Genomic DNA, 13,921 nt, shown 5'->3' with positions numbered 1-13,921 from the left:
CTCCTGCTGAATTTAAGGGCTGGAGGCGGCAAGGCCCTCCCACGTGACCCGCCACCACCTCACACCCACGCGCGAAGGCGACGGCCTCGGCCCCGCCCCTCGCACCGCCTGCCGGGAGGCCCCGCCCCCTCGCAGCGACCCGCTCTGCGGCATGAGGGGGTGGGGCTTCCGCTGGGCCAATGGAAGCAGAGAGCAGCGCCCCGGCCCGAAACTGGAAGTGACGGCGCGCCTCCGCAGGCCGGAAGTAGTTTGCGGAGCGCCGTCCCCTCCGCCCTCCCGCACCGGAAGTGTCAGGAGCTTTTCTTCCCCGCTGCCCCGCAACCGGAAGTCGTTGTGCGCTCTCACTCGGTCCCCCTGGGCCGGTGGGGCCGGACTGGGCCGCGGTCCCAGCCTCGCCGGTGGCGCGGCGACGGCGGTGACGACGGCGATGGCGATGTCGGAGGCCCCGCGGGGTGGGTGAGCAGCCGCCGCACCCGGGGCGGGGGGTGGTGCTCCGCTTCGTTGCCGCCGCCGCCGCTGTGTCACGGCGGGCCTCCGCGCCGGGAGCCGCGCTGCGCCGGAGCGGCAGGGAGGCGAGGCGAGGCAAGGCCGGGCTGGGCTCTGGGCGAGGGGTCCCTGCGCTGTCCCGCTGCGCCCAGGAGTCGGGCTGAGGAGCCGCGGGGGTGGGGGAGAGTAACCCGCAGACACAGAAAGGAGGCCTGGAGGAGGGAAACAGTGCTTCGTTTTAATATTTTCCCCATCTACTAAATATTTCTTCGCAAATTTAGAAGAAAGTTATGGGGTTTGGGGATTCCCTTCTTTGTATGTAGGCACACGTAATGAGTCTGGACATCCAGCTGCTGAAAATGTAAATGAAAATTAGCATAAGCCTAAGTTTATGAACACCACTCTGTGACATATCAACAAAGTCAAGGTAGCATTGGGGCAGGAAGTAGAATTAGGAGCAATAGAATAAGATGAGGTGTGGAAAGTTATGTTTCTATACAAATCTTGAAAGAGAGTCAGCCTTTTTAAGCTATAGAAAAGCCTCCAAAGAAAACAGGCAGACTCTAATTTCTGTCAGTTGGTGCACTTAAATTAGGCAGAGGAATCTTTTTGTACATGTGCTAGGGTGTGGCTCTTTACCAGCAGTGCACCCATGTATCATGCCACATCACATTTCAGTTGTTCCTTTCTTACTAGTATAATAACAAAATAATACTGGTATGGATTTTGTAAATATGGTAAATCCTGTTTTTAATTTGTAGATGGCTATGCTGGTTTCTGTCTCAGGAGGTATAGTCCAGCAAAAACAAAGCATGCTACAGGGAAAGTGATGTAATGTGGAGAGTGCTTAAGGTTTGTTAAACCCTTGGGTTAAAAGGAATTCAGAACCATGCTGTTCTTTGTTAAGTATGATCTCAGATTACAAAGGAATTTGTTTTTTTGATAACATTGCTACAAATTATTTTCTCAACAGTTTCCATATGAATGGATATCACCTGAATCCTCCTACAAGAGTTTAAATTGTTTGTAAACATACTCTAAATATGAGTGGCTCCAAACCTGATATTCTTTGGGCCCCACACCATGTTGACCGTTTTGTTGTATGTGATTCAGAATTAAGTCTTTACCACATTGAATCTGCTGTAAGTTCAGAACTGAAGGCAGGGTCCCTGCGGTTATCAGAAGAAACTACAGCTACGTTACTGTCAATAAATTCAGATACACCGTATATGAAATGTGTGGCTTGGTATCCAAAGTATGATCCTGAATGTCTTCTTGCTGTTGGACAAGCCAATGGTCGAGTGGTGCTTACTAGCCTTGGTCAAGATCACAACTCAAAATCTAAAGATTTGATAGGCAAAGAGTTTGTTCCCAAGCATGCACGACAATGTAACACCCTAGCATGGAATCCACTAGACAGTAATTGGCTTGCTGCTGGATTAGATAAACACCGAGCTGACTTTTCTGTATTGATCTGGGATATTAGTAGCAAATATGCCCTGGAGACTGCAGTTGCTACAGAGAAGGTAAGACTTTCAGCAGGAGATCCGGAAGCAGGACTGGTAGTAACAAAGCCACTTTATGAATTAGGACAGAATGATGCTTGTCTCTCTCTTTGTTGGCTTCCACGGGATCAGAAGCTTCTTCTAGCTGGAATGCACCGAAATCTTGCTATCTTTGATCTAAGGAATACAAGCCAAAAAATATTTGTAAACACCAAGGCTGTTCAGGGAGTGACTGTTGATCCATATTTCCATGATCGTGTAGCTTCTTTTTATGAAGGTCAGGTTGCCATATGGGATTTAAGAAAGTTTGAAAAGCCTGTTTTGACCTTGACAGAGCAACCAAAACCTCTGACAAAAGTAGCATGGTGTCCAACAAGAACTGGACTGTTAGCTACTTTAACAAGGGATAGTAATATCATTAGATTGTATGACATGCAGCATACTCCTACACCTATTGGTGATGAAACTGAGCCTACAATAATTGAAAGAAGTGTCCAACCATGTGAAAACTACATTGCTTCATTTGCCTGGCATCCCACAAGTCAAAATCGAATGGTGGTAGTGACTCCCAATAGGACTATGTCTGACTTCACAGTTTTTGAAAGGATTTCTCTTGCATGGAGTCCAGTAACATCTTTAATGTGGGCTTGTGGACGACACTTATATGAATGTACAGAAGAAGGAAAGGCTAGTTACTTGGAAAAAGACATAGCTACCAAAATGCGGCTCAGAGCTCTATCAAGATATGGTCTTGATACTGAACAAGTTTGGAGAAATCACCTCCTAGCTGGAAATGAGGATCCTCAGCTGAAATCACTTTGGTACACTCTGCATTATATCCTTTATATTACTGTATTATTTTATGGTATTACTTCTAAAGAAATAATATACCTTTACATGTAAACCAATTATACGAAATGCATTCAAGTCTTAAATAATGCAACATCCTGTAAATACTTTGTGTATGTTAGTAGCATATGATCTTTTAGTTTAAAAAATGTTTTCTAAATACTTGGGAAAAATTAAGCTTCCTATACATGAAAATACTTATGAAGCAGTATACTGAAGATATGGATCAAAAACTTACAGGAAACAAAGGTCCCTTAGTTTATGCTGGCATTAAGTCAATTGTGAAGTCGTCTTTGGGTAAGAATGTTCCAGCTTTAATACATTATAGCATATTTACGCAGTGATGCACTTGTGGGTTCATTTGCAAAAATTATTAAAAGAGGCTATGTAAAAATATAGAAACAGAAAGTATTTTTGTGTGTGATTTAATATATATATATAACTGAACAGTTTGTATTACAGTAATTTCCAGAATTTTTGGTGTTCTTTGAAAGTCAGTCATAAAAACAAAATACCTAAGTGTTTGAGGTAAATCTTTAACTGAACTATTTCAGACATTTGTGTGTTGACTGTGATACCAAAAATGCTTGTTCCTCCTGTAATAATTTGTTATATTTTTCTAAGTTCTACATAAGGGTGTAGTTCTAGAAAACTGTCTTTACTGTAGTTATTGCTAATGTAATAAATGCATTTATGTATCTATTCAAATAGGTTATCTTATTTCGAAGTCGTAATTGCCCCTTGTGCATCACATTGTGCCTCTCATGCTCAGTGAAGTATTTATTAGTTTAATTTGTTATTTCAGTCTTTTCTTCTCTATTCATTGTATGCTTTATAAATACTTACTTGGAGCAAAACATAACTTTTCAATGCTGGAGAAGCTTCTAGCGTGTTCACTTCTGCTGAGAATAAGCAAACCAGTAGAGCATGTGCTTGACTGAGTATTATGTATTTTCAAATTCAGCACGCTGATCAGTCATATCGATTTTTTTTTTTTTTTTTTTTTTTTTTTTAACAGGAACATCCAAAATCTTAGGGTTTAGAGAAAAAGACTTAGTGGGAAATATGTGTCAACTTTAGATGCATGATTTCTAGCAGATCAAAATAAACTCTTGTGTATGCTGCTCCTTACTATTGAGTTACTAGTGGTGATGAAGCAGTAAAATACGATACTCAGCTTTTGTACTCTGCTTTACTRTTGAAAGCAAAGCGTTACAATTGCAATTTAAATTCTTATTCAAATCGTGATTTAAGTTATTTTCCCTTTTTAGGAACAACAGAGAACCTCAGACAGAGCAGGAGTGGATCTGATAGACAGGCAGATATTATTCAGTATCTCAGTGAGGAGAGATCCTTGGCTTTGCAGCTCTGTGGGTGGATAAAGAAGGGAACAGACTTAGATGTGGAACCTTTTTTAAGTTCGTTGGAACAGGAAGGAGATTGGGAGCGCGCTGCTGCTGTAGCACTTTTCAACTTGGACATACGGCGAGCAATGCAAATCCTAAATAAAGGTGCTTCCTCGGGAAAAGGTGTGTAGTGTGCTTAGTATCTTTTATTTTGGAGTTATCTATCATCTTAGTAGATTTTTCTGTAAACAAAATTCTGTAAGGCAGGATGAAAAAGGTACCTCCAGTCTTATTAAATACCTGCTTGAGTTTGGCAGTGGTTGGGTTGGAGCCTGAGAATTTGACAAATGCTGATCTTTGACTCCCTTCTTTAATGCATTTTTAAACTTAGACTATTGTATGCCATACTTTCTAGTTAAAATAGATTGTATGTTTTAGAACTTCCTATTGATACATACCCAAAAAAGTGTTATACTCAAGACTAGTGAGTTTGTTTGTTTTTTTTTAATCTTTTAATGACATGCACGTTAGTTAGATGTCATGTATAACTGTTTCTATTTGGCTGTGTGCTGCTTTCTGCCAGTGCTATGGCTGTGGAATAACTGAAATATAATATTCAGGATTTGCAGAAAACATTTGTTTTGGAGTAATATTTGGGCAGAATTACAATGTATGAGGGAAAAGTTAATGTTTTTATAGCCAGCAGCTGGAAGTGTTTTTGTTCTGTTTTCTTGCCAGTGTTACTTCTACGATTCTGATTTGCATCTGTGTTCTCTTATAAAAGCCTGTCTTGGCACTGCAACAAAAATAACTATAGGTGGATAGGTATGATTCTGAACACAAAGGGAGTTGTTAAGGTTCTTTTAATATTTGAGAAATATTAATTAATATTGGGGGGGAGGATCTATATATGTGTGTCTGTGTGTGTTTTACATAGGAAAGGTTCAGAGGTCCAGGCTGGAGACTGGTCATCTCTGAATTAAAAAAAAAAAAAATTTATGACAATGAATATATAGATGAAATAGACTTTAATGTTTTTAGGAAATTTATTAACTTAAAGCTGTAACGAAATTCAGTTGTCATCCTCCAGCTAGCTCTGTTAAGTAATGGCTATACATACAATCCTACCTTTTCTTGTGGATGTGAATTATGGTAATGACAATGTTTTCTGATAGTAGTAGTGATGCATATAGCAGTTGAAAACTATTCCGAAATACCAGAACCAGTGTGATGTTGCTGAAAGCATAACTCGGGTAGTCATGCTTGTGGGCTTGTGTTTTTGAGATTTGGTAGCTTAGCTGAACAAAGGCATTTAAAGCAGAAATTTAAAAAATGCTGGCGTATGCAAATTTATTTGTTTAGTGATAATTGTACATCCTTTGGTCTTGCATTTTGACTAAACATTCTATTTCAAAATGATGCTTTCAATTATGTTTTTAACTGGATTTTTAAGTCCTAAACTTGCATATTATTTCATTGATTGTTTTTAATAAATCAGGTGATCTGAACCTTAATGTCGTAGCAATGGCTCTATCAGGCTACACAGATGAGAAGAGCTCACTTTGGAGAGAAATGTGCAGCACTTTAAGACTGCAACTGAACAATGCCTACTTGTGTGCCATGTTTGCTTTTCTGACAAGTGAATCAGGTTCATATGATGGTGTTTTGGTGAGTAAATTTCTGTTATGTTAAAATTCCTTTAAGTAAATTTCTGTTATGTTAAAATTCCTTTAAATAATATGTGTATACACACACACATACGTACATGCATACTGGAAGTGCTATATATGAACTCCATGAAATAATCAGATTAGAGTGTATTATTTTCTCCTGATGCTGGCCAATATGTTTTTTTTCTTCTAAACAGAAGAAAAAATATTAGTGAAAAAATTAATTAGTGAATGTTGCATTAGTGAATTAAATAAATAAATAGATGTGTAAGCAGCCAAAATATAGGTATAATTCATACAATTTTTAGAGGAACTATAAAAGACAGTTAATCTGTTAAAATTCAACATGGAACTCTTAAACCCTTAGAAATGCATTTCTTTCCTCTGTTTAATTATTTGGTAAAGGGAGAGAAGTTGATAATGGAAAAAAAGGAAACAGAATATACAGGGAAGTTCACAGAACTCTTACTAAGCTATCTTTTCATTGAATTTTATCTTATTCTTTCATATTTATTTGTTAAAATAATTTTATTTTGCTGAAATAATATGTAAACAGGATAGTTTCACATCTTCTGAAGTTCGTATAAAATTGCCATGGAAAAGTAAACCACACTTTTTAAAATAAATATATATCTGAGTATAAATAAGTCAGCTGATACTTATTAGCATTACCTTTCCTCAGATGTGATACTTTCTTTGTAAATCATAAAATTCATAGTATTAGCTATACAATAAGACAAATGTTTTGATTTTTACAACGTATTGAAAAATTGGAAATTTGCATGTGATGGTAGTATTCCCATTTTTCTCTCCCAAGTATGAAAATAATGTAGCTGTGCGAGACAGAGTGGCATTTGCTTGTAAGTTCCTCAGTGATGCTCAGGTAAGTCTGCGGCTGCACATTTGAGCAAACTGTTAAACTGTGGCTTTATTCAGACTGAAGAAACTCTGGAGAGGAGGGGGTAAACAGTGGAAGCAATGAATCATTAATGATTTGTATTTCTCCTCACAATAAGAAATAAACTGCGGTATAACTTGATCTTCAGTTTGTACCTTCAGTTTGATTTGTGTCATAATTGAAAAAAAACCCAAAGAACTATTAATGACATGCTAGTTTATTAAATTATATTGTATTAACTCTATGTCTATCTCACTGGAGATTATTTGTACTTATATAATTGTTAGTAATATACATTTGATAAACATTCAATATTGTTCATAGTATAAAATATTTGATGGGGAAGTGCTATAAATTTTGTAGTGATTTACTTTTGATTCTGCAACAGACCATGCTGAGGTCATATCTTGTATATTTAGTCAGGTCCTATGATGATGAAGAGTCCAGCCCCCAGGAAATAAGGCCACTGAAATTAAGTCACAGTGTGTCACAGCTTGTTTCTCAGCCATACTTTCTCGTGTGGCTTACATTTAATTGCTGAACATGGTTTAGTCTTTTGATTTTGAAACATGTTCAGTGAAACTTACTTTTATTTCTAGATGTTTACCTTCTCTTGAATTAAGGTTTGAATTTACAGTAGGAATATTTTCTTTTATGCGAATGTAAATATGTAAATAGAATATTTTGTTAGCAAAAGAGAAAGCTACTCAAATCATTGAAAGTTTTGTCATACGCCAAAAGAAATGAGTTAGAAAGGGATGAACAGAAGGCAAAAGTTAAGTAATTTTTTTTTATAGCTGAATAGGTTTATTGAAAAACTGACGAATGAAATGAAAGAAGCTGGGAATTTGGAGGGAATACTGTTAACAGGACTGACAAAAGATGGAGTGGACTTGATGGAAAGTTATGTTGACAGAACTGGAGATGTCCAGACAGCAAGCTATTGTATGTTGCAGGTTAGTGTTTCTCTCAAAAATAAATCTTTACGTAAGAGAACTAAACAAACTTTCTTTAGCACTATAGTACAGTGTGTTGTGAACTAAAAAGTATTTTTAGGAAATATATTGTGGCAGTATCATGTCTGGTTTGTGGAACCATCTGAAGCTGCAAATACACACCTTTGCTCTCTCTGGTTAGAACATCTTGAGATAGTAGGGGAAAAAAAAGCAAAAAGAGGAAAATAGTTCTTTTCACTAGCTAAGCTGGGAATACCAATTCTCTTGTTTGTTATTGGTATGTTTTCTGGTAGGTTCAAAACATGCTTTAATGATAACAATGATATATATATTCTGATATGTGATAGAATTTTTTATCATCCTTGATCTGACAAATATGAGTTTTTAGGAAGATATGGCAGCACAAGTATTTTCAACCTGAGAGGCAGACTTAAGAAAATTAAGTTTTAGCAAACTTAAGCTACTGTTTAGCAGAAAATTCATCTTTTTCCAGATGCATTACACTTATCTTGCGGTATGCCATGTAAAACCTTTTTCAAAAGTGAGTAACTTGTATTGTGAATGTTTACTGTGTCTGGCATTTTTTTTCTGCCTGCTTTAGGGTTCTCCATCAGATGTGCTTAAGGATGAGAGGGTTCAGTACTGGATTGAGAACTACAGGAATCTCTTAGATGCTTGGAGATTTTGGCATAAACGTGCAGAATTTGATATACATAGGAGTAAGCTGGATCCCAGTTCAAAACCTTTAGCCCAGGTAAATGTGATTCTTTTATGAAGAAGTGTGGCCAATCCAGAAAGGAGGGAGGCTTGGCACTTCTGTAGAAAAAGCTTTTAGCTGCACCTTGGTTTTCATGAGGATTCATGTTGCAAAAGAAGCTTTGGACTAAGACTACCCTAAAAATGTAGCCATGTTTCTTCAGGTTAATTTGGAGGAAAGGAATAAGTAAATGTTTTGATAGTTCAAGAATAGGAAAATATGGCAAAAAGATTTACTTTTCTTCGTATCTAATCTAGGAAATCAGTTCCCTACAGTTTTTATTCAAGTGTTCTCTTTTCTTTTTTTTTCCCCGTAAGCCTTTTTCTTACCAATAATAACTTGTCTTTCAGAAACTTTTCAGTACTTTTTCTGTGGGAACTGTTTTCTTTTTCTGCCATGTTGAAAAGCAAAATCAGAGATGCTTCATCCAGCTGAGCAGAGGATGATGCTGAAATCAGGGAGTTAAACCATGAACCAGTTCAAGTGGCTTTGCTTTTACTGAGCTGATTTTCAACAGTTATTTTGAAGCCCTTGAATCTAAACTAAAACCGAACAACAGCTACTCTCATTATCAGTTCAGAACATTACCTAAACCAGAAACTGAATCGCTGTCCAAATATTACCTGCTTAACATCTGGTAGCATTTTTAGATCCAATGGCTTGACCTCCCTCTATCATTCTCTCATGTCTGTCAAGTATGTACATAGCAAGCCCTAGTGACCCAAGGGTCTGTAAGGAAGGCTGTTTTTAATTTATGCATTCTTCACAGCTCTTGAAGGAGAGCTCCAGCTATACTGCTCCAAGTGTGAGGGAGCTGAATTTACCACTTGTTCTTTCTGTGATTAACATAAATGGCCCCTAAAGAGTTTGAAGTATGTGCTCCTCAATATCTAGCTGCAACTTGCAGCATAAGGTATGCAGATAAAAATTGTTAGGAAAATCTTCATGCTGGGGACTCTAGAGCAGGTCAGCTGACTATAGAGAGGGAGAGACGTGATTTTAATTGTACAGTAAGTAGAGTAAACTTCATTTCTTTCATTTTTTTCACATACAACTTTTTATAATCTTAAATAATACCTTTCCAAATCTTAGCAGTTATACATACTTATATGTGCTTTTGAGGTAAATGGGTATCATAAAAGCCTACTTCCCTGAGCTGCATGTCGAATCTATAAGCTGAGATGTTAGGAACACCTTCACAAGTAACCTTAGCTTTCCAGCACACTCTCTAGAGTAGCTGGAACTATGCCCCTCCTATAAGCTGCATGGAAAGACATAGAAGCTGTGTGTATATGCTGTTTGGCCTGGCATCGATTTACTGGCTATAAAGGAGGAGAGCAGTAACAGTGTGTTTGCCTTTTCAATACTTGCATTTTTCCAGCTTGCCAATTCTACTGACCATTCTCAGATGTAGGAGACAAACTATTATGTTAAGAACACAAACAGCAAGGAGCTAAGGGCAGGGAGGCAGAAGTTGTTAGTTAATGCCCCTCTATATCTGAAAGAGTCAGTAGCGTAGAGCTTCAATTTTACAAAATTCTCACATAAATTAGTTTGTGATTAACAGAGTGGTGAATATGTTTTTGTTAGCTTGTCTGGAACAACTTTACTCACAGTTGTAACAAAAATGAAACCAAAACATTAATTGGTGTTTGTTCCCTTCAGGTGTTTGTGAGCTGCAATTTCTGTGGAAAGTCAATTTCTTACAGCTGTTCAGCTATTCCTCATCAGGGACGAGGTTTTAGCCAGTACGGAGTTAGCGGTTCACCAACCAAGTCAAAGGTTACAAGCTGTCCTGGTTGTCGTAAACCCCTTCCTCGCTGTGCGCTTTGCTTGATAAATATGGGAACACCAGTTTCTAGCTGTCCGGGTATGATATAATAGTTTTAAGTTATTCAGCTAGAGCACTAATTTAGATGTCAAATTAGCAGTTCCTATTGGAAGATCTTCCATTGTACCTTTTTCTTTGTATTTCTACTCATCTTGTAAATATTCATGCTCTTAATTTTGAAGGAGGGAGACCATAACTGAAAACTTGTTTACCTCCCATCCAGTTCTATGATGAAACCTATGTCTCTGGTTTTTGGTGTAAGGCAGCATGCACAATTAGTTGGTTTTGACCATTTTTTCAATGAGATTATCAGTGAAGTTCCATGATTTAGGCAGACAAAAATATTCAAGTGTTGCGATGTTCAGTATTCAGAGTCTTAAAGTTGTAAGAAATGTGTCTTCTTAAGATGAATTGTAGGGAGAGTACAGAAATCTTGGAATGTAAATTATTATTTTTAACTGGGAGAGGAAGAGAGAATAAATTTAATATGGTATACCTTCAGTCCCTAAGTATGAAAGAATATACATGTCATTCTATCACAGCTAAGAAATACTATGACTAAAATCTCTTGGTTGTAAATGTCTTGGGCTCAGTGTTATACAACATGTAAATCTTCATTTTATCTGTATTTATATGTCAGTGTTGTTACAGCCATGAACAACTTTGCAGTTGTCATCTATTCATATATCTTCCATATCTTCTCCTTCTTTCATTAATCTGTGTTATGACCTTTATATTGTAATTGTTCCAATTCATAACTTAGATTTTGTTGGTTGTTTTGGTATATTTCTAAAGCAGAATACTTCATGTGCAGTAAAACAGGTCAATAAATCACTGGAACCAAAATCAATCACTGAATTATAAATCAGTCTTGAAAGAGAGTATGTCTGTAAAAGCTTTTTAATAAGCAAGTTTAGCATGTCTGTAAGATATGAAACAATAGCTGAGCAGTATAATTCTGGTTTTGTTTTTTCACAAGTTCTCAGCTGTTTAGTAATTTTACTGACTTTCCTTTTAAAATCAGGCCACTTTCTTCACATAAAGCTCCTAATTTCAAATTTATTTGAATAATGTTACTGAGACTGAAATGTAATGAAATGTAATGATTTACAAGCATATTTGTGGGGGTTGGGGGTGTGCCTTTGAACAGGAGGATCCAAGTCTGATGAAAAAGTGGATCTTAGCAAAGACAAGAAGTTAGCCCAGTTCAACAACTGGTTTACCTGGTGCCACAACTGCAGACATGGTGGACATGCTGGGCATATGCTCAGCTGGTTCAGGTAAGTTGATTTAAAAACCTTTAGTATTTCACTTAAATTTTGTATGCTACACTGAATAAGATATGCCCCCTTTATAGTATCTACTGTTATGTTTTGTTTTTTTAAAGTGTATGCACAACTTACTATGCTGTTGAGTTTTTTGAGAATATCGTGTTGCTGTACAGGCTTAAATTTACAGATTAGGAAATTCTTGTTAGTTTTATTTTACTGTTTTTTTTTCTTTTTTACCCTGTCTAGGGACCATACTGAGTGCCCAGTTTCTGCCTGTTCATGTAAGTGTATGCAGTTGGATACAACAGGGAATCTCATTCCAGCAGAGACTGTCCAAGTATAAATATTAAGTTTGAAAATGTGGGGTGCTCTGAGGGATTTCCATAACAGTCCAAGCATATATTTTAGAAGGTTGCTTGTGACTCACTGACTATGAAAAAATAAATTGCTATCAGATTAATAAACTGATGCGTGTATGACTCTGCTTGGTAGAAACAGATACTCCTGAAATGAGCCAGGGAGCCTCTGGGTATATTATGTGGGCTTTCTTCAGTAGGCTAAAGCAGTTCAGCTCCAAAGCACTCCTAGAAGCTTTGCTAAAATTCAAAGCACTTTTAACAAAGTTTTCAGGGTAGTGCCCTTATATCTGTTTTCCAAAAAAACTGTTTATATGCTGTGTTTAGTGAAAGTGGGCCTTCAAAGTAAACACCTGAAGAGTACTCTGTCAAAGATCCCACAGTCATGCTGTGGATTCCTCCTTTCATTGATTGATCACTCCTGTATGCAGTCATTTTCTTCTAAGTTCATTCAAAGTGCCACTACTAATTGTATTCTAAAGATTTTTATTTTAAAAGAAAAGTCCATTTCTTTCTGTTGTCAAGTTTTGTTAATAGTAAAGCAGCATTTTTGCAATTCAAGAACTTATAAAATACACTTATGTACCGAGCTGATGTGAATTTTAATGTTAAACAGTTGGGGGGGATGGGGGGGGTTGACCCTAACAAGACATCTGCATCTGTTCCCTGAAAATCATGTGCCAGTTTGAGGGCAAAGTGCAGGTAAACTATAGGGGGGTTGATTGGATTAATTTATTTTTAATATAGTGCTGTGAAGATCTGAAATCTGAAAGACTGGAGACTTGTAAATATTCAGTTTTAAACTACATGCTGAGTTTTGACTACAAATGAATAGCAAAGATATTTGAATACTAAAGACTTCTGGATAATTGGGATTTACCTGTGCTTCTGAAATATGCTGGGAAGCATGAAATGAACCAGTAAATATTTTTTCCTTGTTAGAATATTTATTTCTCTTTCCAGTATTTTTGCACACCTGCTTCGGGTCACTGGTGAACACTGGTTTGCTCCCCAAAAGTTGCACAACTTTAGGTCATTGACTAAAAGTAGTTGTAGATATATTACCAGCTGAAAGTGAGATTATTTATTAACTCTTGAGAAAGTCAATGATACTTGCTAGTACTGTGCCAGGAGCTAATCAGTATTGTTGTCCTTGATTTTTGTAGGCAACAAAATTCACACAAATTAGGGAAAAAATCTGTTTTAAGGTATGTGATAACATCGGTTTATTTGGTGTGTTTATTTACTGGTAGAAACAGTAAATGAGTTACTTAAAACTTGTGTGCTATGAAATACTAAATGGAATGCTAGCAATAAACTGGTACCATATTGCCAGGACTGTGAAAATTGGTGTTTTAAAAGGGAATATACTGTTATATACCATTAGTTCTAAGCGTGTAGTGTGGTTACAACAAGATAGAATGCGAAAACATATTTTCTATAGATGTACATGATGATGCATCATTTGGGACTTTGTTTTCTGATTTAATGTTGATGTTGTAAATTTATCTGCTGTATTTACTCTGATCTAAAATTCTTGCCAAATGACAAAGATCTTTTAAAGTTCAAATTTAAGAGGTACTTAAAATATCAAGTCAGACTGTCATAGAAGACCAGTAAATGTTTTTTACTTGTTAGACTATGTATTCCTCTTCCCAATATTTTTGCAGCTGTTAAGAGAGCTTTCTCCATCTAAAATATCCTCCGTTAATAAATGTAAACTGGGGTTTAATACTCCGTCTGTGTAAATATGGGCAATAAAACTTTCATCTAATGGCAACGAGGTTTTGTAAGTGTCAAGCATATGCTTTTATTCCTGTGCTGTAACAATGGTTAGCAAATTTTCCTGAGAAATTACATGTCTAGTTGAATGCAACTGATTTACAATGTCTCATTTTCTTACATGAAGAAAACTCATTTACAACATTGTAGAGCTGACTATACCTGTTTGTGTCAAATTCTATCATTTCATTAAGTTAGAAGCATACTTTGATTC

At 37.0% G+C, this 13,921-nt stretch overlaps 1 protein-coding gene across 3 annotated transcripts; it reads left to right on the top strand.

Moving 5' to 3' along the window:
- The first annotated feature begins 270 nt into the window (after positions 1-270).
- MIOS (meiosis regulator for oocyte development) lies at positions 271-13,709 on the top strand. 3 transcript variants are annotated; one of them, XM_026090029.1, is made up of 12 exons: positions 271-452; positions 1,248-1,338; positions 1,460-2,826; positions 3,039-3,137; positions 4,112-4,369; positions 5,685-5,854; positions 6,674-6,739; positions 7,552-7,710; positions 8,312-8,464; positions 10,133-10,337; positions 11,449-11,578; positions 11,816-13,709. In XM_026090029.1, exons 3-12 carry the CDS (start codon positions 1,530-1,532, stop codon positions 11,910-11,912), a joined length of 2,634 nt encoding a protein of 877 aa, XP_025945814.1. In that variant the 5' UTR covers positions 271-452; positions 1,248-1,338; positions 1,460-1,529; the 3' UTR covers positions 11,913-13,709. The 3 variants fall into 3 exon arrangements, with proteins under 3 accessions (XP_025945814.1, XP_025945813.1, XP_025945815.1); XM_026090028.1 differs by lacking the exon at positions 1,248-1,338; XM_026090030.1 differs by lacking the exon at positions 1,248-1,338 and having other exon boundaries at positions 271-456.
- The last annotated feature ends 212 nt before the right edge of the window (positions 13,710-13,921 follow it).

The sequence above is a fragment of the Apteryx rowi genome, unplaced genomic scaffold (assembly GCF_003343035.1).
Source record: "Apteryx rowi isolate R43461 unplaced genomic scaffold, aptRow1 scaffold_845, whole genome shotgun sequence".
NCBI classification, from domain to species: domain Eukaryota; kingdom Metazoa; phylum Chordata; class Aves; order Apterygiformes; family Apterygidae; genus Apteryx; species Apteryx rowi.
Note: the sequence above shows the minus strand (reverse complement) of the source record. Positions and strands in the feature narration are given on the sequence as shown.

Excerpts from the sequence above, each read along its gene's own strand:
- MIOS (XM_026090028.1), top strand. The coding sequence starts at position 1,530 with ATGAGTGGCTCCAAACCTGATATTCTTTGGGCCCCACACCATGTTGAC. Across the intron at positions 5,855-6,673 it reads GTTCATATGATGGTGTTTTG|TATGAAAATAATGTAGCTGT; the intron begins GTGAGTAAATTT and ends TTCTCTCCCAAG. Across the intron at positions 7,711-8,311 it reads CAAGCTATTGTATGTTGCAG|GGTTCTCCATCAGATGTGCT; the intron begins GTTAGTGTTTCT and ends TGCCTGCTTTAG.